This window comes from Cryptotermes secundus, unplaced genomic scaffold (genome assembly GCF_002891405.2).
Source record: "Cryptotermes secundus unplaced genomic scaffold, Csec_1.0 scaffold346, whole genome shotgun sequence".
In the NCBI taxonomy this organism is placed as follows: domain Eukaryota; kingdom Metazoa; phylum Arthropoda; class Insecta; order Blattodea; family Kalotermitidae; genus Cryptotermes; species Cryptotermes secundus.
Window position 1 is genome coordinate 196,293 of NW_019727093.1, and position 12,066 is coordinate 208,358.

The following is a 12,066-nucleotide window of genomic DNA, read 5'->3' on the forward strand; positions in this document are numbered from 1 at the left end:
TTCTTATTTCGCCTTGTCCTTTCCACCGCATTTCGCTGACACCTAGAACAGACACCTCATTCTTCTGCATTTCCGTTTTCAAATTCTCCAATTTGCCTGCTTGATTCAAGGCAATATCAGTCACAAATTTCAGAAAACACTTTTGCATAAATAACACAAAGAAGTCAAAATTTCCGAATTCGGAGCTACACAGCACACTACACCGTCCCCGTAACCCACTGTTCCATTCTCAGTTCGTTGAATGTACGAGCTCTCCGGCCGTCACAAACTAAACGGACATAAAATTTGCAAAAATATTTCTTATAACACATAATAAGCATCACTATACTTAATAATGGGTAAATGTAGGAGACCATAGCCCGTAAGTATACATTTACATGGGCTGATATTGAAAATCAGGCCGTTATTGCAAGTCACAATCCAAAAATAAAGGCACAAATTTTAATTTTACTTTATAAAAATTAAATGAATTTTTAGCCCCATTATGAATTGCAACCAGATCTGTTTATACAACTGTAAATGTGTTTTGGACAACTCACCCTTCACGACTTCCCAGCTACACTCCGAACAGAGCACAGAGGACTATGTCTAGCTTTCACTTGCGGTCAGCAACAGTCTGCTGCCTTCAGAGCGCCTTCTGTACGATATCAGTTGCAGAACACAAACTGAGAGGGAATGTAAGAGAGGCTAATTGTATTCAGCAGACAGTAGATTCATAATTCATAGGGCGGATGCACACCAACTGCGTCAAGACAAGCATCAAGACATGGGACAAAAGACGCAGTCTTGCTTCATTTGTGATTCGTTAGCATGAAGCTGACGTCAGCATCAACACTCATTCGTTTCAACTGTGCTCCTGTCTTTTGCGTCATGTCGCAGATATCGTGTCTGGCCTGTTACATGTCTTGACGCATGCCGGTGTGCGGTCTACCATTTTGTTTCTTCGGACATAATTAGAATGACACAGAGAAAGAGATGGCCTGTACATGTAGTGACAAGGGCCAGGTTAGAATTTCATGTACAATTTTACTCGGGATCCTGAAGTTAAGAAACCTCTTGGAAACATGAAACGTAAGCGGAAGAATAATGTTAATACGTACGATTTTTAAGAAACAGGATTGGAGGAAGGTGACTGGATTTATCTGGCTCAGGATTGGTTCTAGTGGTGAGATCTCATGAACATGAAAATGAAATTCACACTTGCGGAACGCAAAGATTCTTCGCCATGTACGCAGAAGCCCGCCATTTTTATTCCACCGAAACTCAGTCGAATTGCACCCATGTCTTCACATCTTCCTTCTTAAAGAGCGGATGTAATGTTACGGGAGATCTTTTTACCAGCAAATTCGACATAAATTTGAGAAAGAAACTAGTGAAATGCTACATTTGGAGCATAGCTCTGTATGGGGCTGAAACATGGACACTTAGGGCAGTAGATCAGAAACACCTGGAAAGCTTCGAAATGTGGTGTTGGAGAAGGATGGAGAAGATCAGTTGGACCGATTATGTGAGAAATGAAGAAGTGTTAATTAGAGTCAGTGAGCAGACGAATATCCTACACGAAATAAGAAAACGGAAGGCTAATTGGATTGGTCATGTTTTACGCAGAAACTGCCTTCTAAAAGAAGNGTTATTGAAGGAAAGATAGAGGGGCGGATAGAAGTGACAAGAAGACGAGGAAGAAGACGTAAGAAGATGCTGGATGACCTTGGGGACAGAAGAGGATATTTTCATTTGAAGGAGAAAGTTCTAGATCGCATTAAGTGGAGGAACTGTTTTAGAAGAGACTGTGGACCTGTCGTCTGACAGATTACTGATGAATGAATGAATGAAGCATACAGGTCTACTATTGCTAGTGGGGTGGGACTAAGTCCCTTGTATTGTACCAGCCCCAGATGATAGGTGAGGGTGATTGTGGAGCAATTGGTTAAGTTGGTCATTATACAAATTCCTCCGGGTTCCTAGTACTTCCACTTTTATTTAATGGTTGAGTCACTATGCTATAAGACGGATCGTCGCGGGTTCCAGTCCGGTGAGGTGGATTTTTTAAATTGACCTAATCCTTCCCTGCTGCACAATGGCCCTGTGGTCGACTCAGCCTCTAACAGAAGTAAGCACCAGGAATCTTCCCGGGTTAAAGGGCGGCTCGCGCGTAAGGCTGACAACCTTACCGCCAACTGCGAGCCGACTGTCTAGAAAATGTGGGAGCCTCGAAGTTTAACGACCCTATGGACCTTCACGGCCTGTTACAGGGATAGCTTTTCTCTTGTTAGCACTGTTCTCAAACGCACTACATATTTATTGTTTATTTATATCCGCTGTCAGTGACTCAGAAGGCATACCGTCAAATGCTTCTAAAGTCACTGAATTATGAACGGGAATGGGTGTGGAAGGAAGCGATCCTGACCTATTCCAAAATACAATGCCAGTGTTCTCATAGAGGAACTGAGGAAAACCACGAACAACCTCAGGATAGTTAGTGTCCCGGGCTAGTTTCGGACAGAGCACCGCCCTAATATAAATCATAAGCTGTATTCCTTGGGCAAAAGTACTCGGTTCAAATCACCTCAGTATGAAAAAGAAAGCCGGTCACGGTAGCCGAGCTGTCTAAAGTATGTACTGTCTTCGCTCGCTCGGAAGCCGGGATCGTGGGTTCGGATCTGTTTCCTGTGAGGTACGAACTGAATTCTTATATATTATTCTTATACACTGCCGCTCACGGTAGCCGAGCGGTCTAAGGCATGTACTATCTTCGCTCGCTCGGAAGCCGGGATCGTGGGTTCGGATCTGTTTCCTGTGAGGTACGAACTGAATTCTTATATATTATTCTTATACACTGCCGCTCACGGTAGCCGAGCGGTCTAAGGCATGTACTATCTTCGCTCGCTCGGAAGCCGGGACCGTGGGTTCGAATCCCACTCAAGGCGTGGATGTTTGGTATGTGTATATTCTGTTGTCCCTTGTTTAGGTAGAGGCCTTGCGACGAGCTGATCACCCGTCCAAGGAGTCCTACCGTCTGTAAAATGATCGAAATAAAAAAAAATCTTGACACCTTAAGGTATAAAGGCGCGTCCACATTACATGTGCTCGTGTGACTCGCTATGCTCGCGAGTAATGTGGACGATATGACAAGTCACGAGTCAAGCAAATTTAAAATTTTAATTTAAAAACTATAGTCAATAAATTAAAATACGATTACAGCCCATACACACTGCGAGTAAATATACGGACCCTCACGCGCCGAAGCCTGGCGAGCAACTGAAGTAGTGTGGACGAAGATTTACGAACACAAGTAAAAGCCAGACGTGTCTCCCGACGAGCACAAGCCTGGTGAGCACGAGCACGAACACGAGTAATGTGGACGCGCCTTAAGAGGAACGGACTAATGAAAGAAAAGTTTTATAAAAGTAATACATTGGTGGGCCATAAAATACATATATTACTTTTAAAAATAGACTTTAATATGTCGTGTACGTTTCTTCACAAACCGTTATATAAGCGGAGAGTTGGAAACTAATTCTTGGAAATTACGTAAGCTTCCTTGGGCTGAAGTTCTAAGGGAGTTTGAGAGACGAACAACGACTCTTTCAAATGAGGGTGGGGGGGGGCGTTCTGTTGAGTGGGTATGAGAACATGGGCAGATGCGACTGTAGCGCACACCGCAACGTAACGGTGCCTGGGTCGTGGGGGGGGGGATTCCTGAGGGCGACAATTGTCACAATTAATATTTATACTACATTTATTTCAATAAAATTTCCTTTAACCCTTTAAAGATTCTATAACTTTACAGTTTTATAAGCTCCACCTACTATAGGAAGGAGGCTGCATCACTGTCAGCAAGTGTCAGCAAGTGTCAGCTAGTGATCTAGATTGCTGCGCCATCATTAGAACCGTACTAAACTCTTTTTGGACATATTCTCGATGTTCGTTCTGACTATTTATGGTTCTATAATCCTTCTGTTGGATTTTGTTCGGTTTCTTAATCTCATACACAGTCGACAGGACTCCTTGGATGTGGATCAGCCAGTTGCAAGGCCACTACCTACACAGAGAATAAACGCACACAGACATCCATAGCTTGAATTGGATTCGAACCCAAGATTCCAGCTTTCGAGCGGGCGAAGACAGTTCATGCCTTAGACGACGCGGGCACTGTGATCGTTCTTTTTAAAGGTAAAACCATCCCTGTAAGAGGCCGTGGAGGCCCATAAGGTTGTGAGTCGTCGAGGCTCCAACGTTTTCTAGATAGTCGACTCACAGATAGCGGTAATGTTGTTAGCCTTATGCCCCGGCCTTCCTTTACCCCCAGGAAGATTCCTGATACTCATTTCTGTTAGAGGCTGAGAGGACCCCAGCGCCATAATGCAGCTGGAAGGATTAGATCAATTGAAATAATTCGAACAAGTGATCTTCCGCCTTATAGAACTATGCTACCGCATGTTCTTAGGTTCCTCTTGCGTCAAAATATCGTCTGAACACTTCGACATATCGACAGTCTGTTGCACCTGCTCTAGCTGCTTTGCTCGCAGATTTCTTCTTGTCTTCTACACTGAAGATGGAGGCGATACGTTCATCCGAAACGTTGGTTAACACAATTTCTACACGGCTCCACATCCCAGAAGACGGCTTTCTTCATAACCACCGTCGGGAAAACCTCAAATCTTACATCTTTCAATAAGATTAATAATTTCGAAATTAAATGAAACGTTATTCATAAGTACATAGAGCTGGACACCTGTAGCGCTATTAACTATGAATTGAGGGACTTGTACCTGTAACTATGCACTTCGATCAGAGATGAGCATTGTGACAAATGAAGTACGAACATTTTCAAGGTGCGGTGTTACGCCCCTGATCTCCTGTACATACAAGCCAATATTACAAGTACACAGCTGAGCCTTTCTTGAGAAGCTGCCAATTGTGCAGCTACTCAAGAACTTGGCTTCAAAGGATTCGGACGATGTTGTATGTTGTACGGAACTGTTAGGCTTATTTTGGATTCTATCCATCGTCTGGTATATAGNATTACCGTGTTCACAAGAGCCCTCCAATGGTCCCTATACTGAGACAAATAAATCCAATCCATACCATCCCATCCTCTCTCTAAGATCAATATTAATTCTGTCCACCCACCCATGTCTTGGTGTTCCCAGTGGTCTCCTTCCTTCCGGCTTTCCCACAAATATCCTATATGCATTCCTCTTCTCCCCCTTTCGTGCCCTGCCCATCTCATCCTCCTTGACTTGATCATTCTAATTATACTTGGAGAAGAGTACAAGTTATGAACTTCCTCATTATGCAAATTTCTCCAACCTCCTGTCCCTTCATCTCTCTTCGGTCCAAATATTCTCAACACCCTGTTCTCAAATACCCTCAGTATACGTTCCTCCCTTAATTTCAGAGACGAAGTTTCACACCCATACAGAACCACACGAAAAATTATAGTTTTGTATGTTCTAATGTTTATGTTTTTGGACAACAGGCGAGAAGACAAAAGGTTCTGGATTGAATGGTAGCAAGCATTGCCCGAGTTCAATCGCCTCTTAATTTCCTCCTGAATCAGGTTTCGATCTGTTATCGTTGTTCCCAACTGTCTGAACTGTGCCACATTTTCAAAACATCTGTTTCCTATCTTTATGTCATGATTTTGCCCTGCATTTTGGTGACGAGACAGGAACATATACTTAGTTTTCTCTTTGCTTACTTCTAGACTAACCTCCCTACTAGAGTCAATTAAAGTTTGTGTGTTTTCACAAATACACAAGTCTGTTTGAATTTCATGTAATGAGGCGGCCGGCGCGAAACGAACGCAAATGCGTCTGGGCGCGTTCTGCATCGACTGGATATACCAAATTTATTTCAAAATTGAAATTGGCTTTCTTTTCTGTGGCCGCAAATACAGACACTTTACAGTTTGGCATTTACACATCTGAACGGTTTTCTGCGTTATAAAAGGTTATCAGCTCCGTCCATTGTTACTGATATTTCTTTTTCTCCTTTTTAATCTTTCATCCTTTACATATTTCGGTCTGAGAGAACATCTTCAGAAGGACATGTCAATACAAGCGGAAACTACTATTACAATGTGATTCGTCAATACATGCAATGTAATTACAATATCATGAATATAATATCTTAACATTTAACAACTATAGCGATGTGCATGAATTTATTAAAATATTTATAAATTATTATAATTAGTTTATTTACAACGGCACTATAAGGGGCACTAACCAAATCGGTTCTAAATTTTAATAAAGTTTTTTAAACCACACTTGTAAATAAACTAATTATAATAATCTATAATTTTAATATGGCCGGTCACGGTAGCCGAGCGGTCTAAGACATGCACTGTCTTCGCTCGCTCGGAAGCCGGGATCGTGGGTTCAAATCCCACTCAGGGCATGGATGTTTGTGTGCGTTTTTCTGTGTTTGTATACAGGTAGAGGCCTTGCGACGAGCTGATCACTCGCCCAAGGAGTCCTACCGCATGTGTAAGATCTAGTAAACCGAAGTGAAACGGAGAGTTTCCTGGAGGTAGGCCTAGGCCCAAATTGGGGCTGTAGCGCCACAGGAAAAAAATAATTTTGATATATTCATGCACATCGCTGTAGCTGTTAAGGGGTAAGATTTTATATTCATGACATTGTAATAGCAGTTTCCGCTTGTATTGATATATCCTTCTCAAGATGGTCTCATACCGAAACATGCCAAAGATGAAAGATTAAAAAGGAGAAGAAAACATGTATCAGTCACAACGGACGGAGCTGCTAGCCTTTCATAATACTTCTAGTGTGACACGAACCCGGATGAACCAAAACAAATTTATCGAAGCAGGTTTTCTGCATAATTGTCATCACCTTGCACTCCTCTGTACCCGAATGGCGAATGCATATTGGCCTAATGCATGCGTGCGTACATTTCCCGGGAATTCTACAAGAACAAGTTCTACTGCATTTCTTATTGGCATTTAAACGACGAACTGGCAGAAGCCTGGAAGCTCTTCATTTCTGTGGTTGTTCATAAAGAATTTGTATGTCCCATGTAAATATGTGAAAGTTATTTAGTTTAGTGACCCAACACAAACCCACTGTCTGGCGAATCGAGATGAGGTATCTGAAACATATTTATTTATGTGTTCGGCTATAAAATTGTATATATGTAACGCGTAATTATGTAAAAACGCTTTTTAGCCTCATCACTCACTCACTGTTTACCGGAATTCCCTTGTTTCATTGCAGAGTCGAATTCTAGAGGACGCTACCATAATGTGCAACTCCTGGTCTCCACGACACAATGTAGGTCACTCAATACTTACTAATTCTACAAATTAAATGTTTCAATTTATATTTCAGTCCTCCGCGTATTTACTACAGTCCTGTTATTTTCTGGGGGTCGCTGAGTTTTGTCTGCGCAGTCGCAGTCTTGGTCGAGTCCACTGGTACACACTTGCCTCTTAGAAAGTGTGTGGGTCAGTTTTCTTAGAGCTGCATAAGGGAGAGTTCGAGTGTGGAAAATTTAGCGTGGCGATACTAGAGAGTAAAAAAACATCTGTCCTTACAAGCCGCCTGTGCTAAGAAAACGATAAGGTAATACCATGTCCATCGAACAGGATAGGTAATAGGTAGTTAAAATGTTATAAGGTAAAATTGTCCCTGTGCTTAACTAATTAAGAACTACACCATGAAGGTGTATGGGGGAACGGATTTATAGATCCACGTTTTCTTGACCTCGGCACAACCTGGAGGTGATTGGTCAGTTTCACGCCGCGCCCGCTTTATCTCCAGGGTCAAAGCCCCCTTACCCATTTGGCAGAAGGTTGGGTGGACCCCAAAGCCGGTGTGGAGGACGTGGAGAAAAGAAAATTCTTAACACTACCGGGACTCAAACTCCGACCCCTTGGTCGTCCAGTCGCTATACCGACTACCGTACTCTGGCTCTTTCCCTGGGGGTAAATCGGCCGGGGTGTGAAGCTAACCATTCACCTCCAACTAGTGCCGAGGTCAAGAAAATGTAGATTTATACAAATGTTGTGCAATAGTAAAAATTGTGCCCGAGATATCAATAGATCTGAGGGCGATTAAAGGCTATTACTTCCCAATAGATCTATACTCCGATAACAGTACCTGAGTGTACGGTGTTGATTGCTGTCACTGCTCATTCCCTCTCGCGCATTTCAGAAGCCATCATAAAGTAGCAGGACAGTACATCTTTCAGTATACGAATCGTTGCAACAGGAACCGAGTGGAGGGTCAGGATTTCACTTATTTTTGTATTAATTTTGTTGAAGAGAAGAACTGGGGATCAAAGTAACTAAATATGGAGTTGTGTTGAGGATCTGTGGACATTCTGGCCACATAGCAGTAGGGAATTTCTTAAGCAACTGGATAATTAGATTCTGAAGGTCCAATGATCGAGGTTAGCTTTTTCGAATGGATAAAACTGAGTATGTCTTCACCAAAGTAAAAAACCTCAGTAATTTTGAGTTGGATAGTTATTCATTATGCTAATTAGGATTACAAAAATGGCGAAGATTCGTAATATATTGGATTATGACAGCGTAATATCCCATCTATAATGCATGTGCCATAGTCATACGTTCTCTCGCCAAGTTGTGCCAACCAAAATATTGTGTGCAATCTTTGTTTCCCTAAGCATACTATTCGCCCTGTCCTCATCAAAATTAATGATTTAATCACCCAAGTGACATTCTCCTTAGTAGGGCTGTGATGTTAGGTTAGTAAATTAATTGTCTGCCTGCTATTCAGCAGCCGTTTAAATTATCATTTCGAATATTAACAGATTATAAATAAAAAAAAACAGCTTTTGTACAAGACATTACACGAATTCTTTTGTAAATAATATTTCATTACTTTTGACAAGAATTTATGTCTAGTAAGATTTGTTTAAATATTTTTTCTTTGGTTGTATTTCTTAAATGTATTAAGAAACCATTCGCTTAGTAGATTTCTAAATATTTGTGGCGTTTGGGCCGAAGTAAATATCTTTTAAACCTACATTGTTGTATTCTTTATGATGACCCCAGTTAAAACCTGTTATAAGCGGTATTCACATCGTCTAAAATAAGACACCTATCTGTTCGAACTTCCGATGTTGATAAAATTTACAAGTGTCGGTCTGTGCTTCGAGTCAACTAACGTTGTTCCCCTCACGCAGAAAGTAAAGGACACAAACTGGAGTACTGAGCTAACAGATACTAATATGTCCCCGCACCTTATTCAGGGAACGGGGAGTCTCGGTCGGTGAAATTCATGTGGCTGTGTGTACTAATTGAATGAAAAGTAATTCTGCAAAACTTGTGACATGTATCTACCTGATAATTCTTCAAAGTACAGGCACACCACGGTTGCAAGTTCCCACGCAAACACCATCAGTCCCTGTACGGTTCATCACACCACGGTGGCAAGGTCCCACGCAAAGCACCATCAATCCCTGTACGGTTCATCACACCATGGTTACAAGGTCCCACGCAAAGCACCATTAGTCCCTGTACGGTTCATCACACTACGGTTGCAAGGTCCCACGCAAAGCACTATCAGTAAGCGGCCTCCGTAGTCTAGAGGTAACGTTCCCACGTCATGACTCGTAGTACGCGGGTTCAAATACCCGGCGGAGGTCGTCGAATTTTTAAGGGCGGAAAAATTCAGGGAACAAGTCCTCCGGGAGGGACTTTAAGCCGTGGGTCCCGTGCCGTAGCTTTACGGTACGTAAAAGAACCTCATATCTCCAAAGGAGGTCACTGAGCCAAATTAACGGACGTTTCCCGCCCAACAGCAGTCTCTAATACCTCTGGTAGATGGGGGAAGCATTATAGATACCACTCAGCTAGTAGAGCCGGTCTCGCTGGCTGGGCGGGACTGATGGTAAGCACCAGTACCGGTAGGATATAGAGACTGGTAGAAATCATAAAGGGAAGCACAATGGACCAATACAGGTCTCAGTGCATGGGGAAACCTACCCTCTCCCATAACTAACTAACTATCTAAGCACTATCAGTCCCTGTACGGTTCATCCCACCACGGTTGGAGGGTCCCATGCAAAGCACCATCAGTCCCTGTACGGTTCATCACACTACGGCTGCAAGGTCCCACGCAAAGCACTATCAGTCCCTGTACGGTTCATCACACCACGGTTGCAGGGTCCCACGCAAAGCACCATTAGTCCCTGTACGGTTCATCACACCACGGTTGCAGGGTCCCACGCAAAGCACCATTAGTCCCTGTACGGTTCATCACACCACGGTTGCAGGGTCCCACGCAAAGCACCATTAGTCCCTGTACGGTTCATCACACCACGGTTGCAGGGTCCCACGCAAAGCACCATTAGTCCCTGTACGGTTCATCACACCACGGTTGCAGGGTCCCACGCAAAGCACCATTAGTCCCTGTACGGTTCATCACACCACGGTTGCAGGGTCCCACGCAAAGCACCATTAGTCCCTGTACGGTTCATCACACCACGGTTGCAGGGTCCCACGCAAAGCACCATTAGTCCCTGTACGGTTCATCACACCACGGTTGCAGGGTCCCACGCAAAGCACCATTAGTCCCTGTACGGTTCATCACACCACGGTTGCAGGGTCCCACGCAAAGCACCATTAGTCCCTGTACGGTTCATCACACCACGGTTGCAGGGTCCCACGCAAAGCACCATTAGTCCCTGTACGGTTCATCACACCACGGTTGCAGGGTCCCACGCAAAGCACCACCAGTCTCTGTACGGTTCATCGCGCTCGATCTCACGATATGGAAGACTGGTGAGAACATTTCCTAAGAACATGACTTTTATTGGGAATATATATAAAAGAACTCCGTGACGAAATAAAGTGCGGAAGGATCGCTAAGTGAAAGGATGACTGGATGGATGAATATATGGACGGATCAGTGGAAGGATGAAGGGATGGATTGGTGAGTGGATTGACTGGAATGTTTAATGAATTAGTGGAAGAATAACGGATGAACTGATTAATGAACTCTCTTATAAATAAATATGTGTCGATGAACTGGCTTATTTAAATCTCTGTGGAAGTGATTATTGAGCAGAGATAAACCTTGCACAGATTAACACCGCATGATAAGTCACACCGGAAATGCATAGTCCGTTGCCGGTGCACAGTCTATAAGCCAGGCAGCAAGAGGAAAGCAAGTCGAATCAATACAGCCGATATTCCTCACTGATGACTGCAGTGTTTATATTGCAGCTTGTATCCAAGTCAGCCATCACAATGGGAGAACTATGTGCCAATATTTAGGCAATGTCATTATTATGCTTGATAATTAAACAAAGGCGTCATTCAAACCAATATTCTGAACCCTGATTTGCGCTGTTTAATGATATTTCATGTTCGTTAAACGAGAGGATTAAGTATTTCATCAATCAAATCTATTTTAGCCTATCATAACAGAGTAACAGGTACAGTTACTTACATAAATATGTGTCTATAGCTAGTCTAATTGCTTAGCGGCCTCCGTAGTGTAGAGGTAACGTTCCCACCTCATGACTCGTAGTCCGCGGGTTCAAATACCCGGCGGAGGTCGTGGAATTTTTAAGGGCGGAAAAATTCAGGGAACAAGTCCTCCGGGAGGAACTTTAAGCCATGGGTCCCGTGTCGTAGCTTTACGGCACGTAAAAGAACCTCATATCTCCAAAGGACGTCACTGAGCCAAATTACCGGACGTTTCCCGCCCAACAGCAGTCTCTAATACCTCTGGTAGATGGGGGAAGCATTATAGATACCTCTAAGCTAGTAGAGCCGGTCTCGCTGGCTGGGCGGGACTGATGGTAAGCACCAGTACCGGTAGGATATAGAGACCGGTAGAAATCATATAGGGCAGCACAATGGACCAATACAGGTCTAAGTGCATGGGGAAACCCACCCTCTCTCATAACTAACTAACTAGTCTAATTGCTTAAGACGAGAAGTGAAGATATTCCACGAGAACAACTAGTAGAACAATGCCTAATTTAAACGACAAATATGTGCCTATAAAATATACTGAACAACAAATCCGGAAATGAGCTATTCGATGGACTGCCTACACTTGC

General features: G+C 43.2%; 1 protein-coding gene across 2 annotated transcripts in view; it reads left to right on the plus strand.

Moving 5' to 3' along the window:
* LOC111864372 (inhibitory POU protein) overlaps window positions 1-12,066 on the plus strand; it is a 124,088-nt gene that overhangs the window by 77,192 nt on the left and 34,830 nt on the right. Inside the window, exon 2 of one of the 2 annotated variants that reach the window (XM_033751412.1) lies at window positions 7,242-7,298. The exons of the other annotated variant lie outside the window; for it this stretch is intronic. Within the exon in view, the coding sequence (XP_033607303.1) occupies window positions 7,242-7,298 (57 nt within the window). The remainder of the gene's footprint in view (window positions 1-7,241; window positions 7,299-12,066) is intronic. 2 annotated transcript variants of the gene reach the window in all.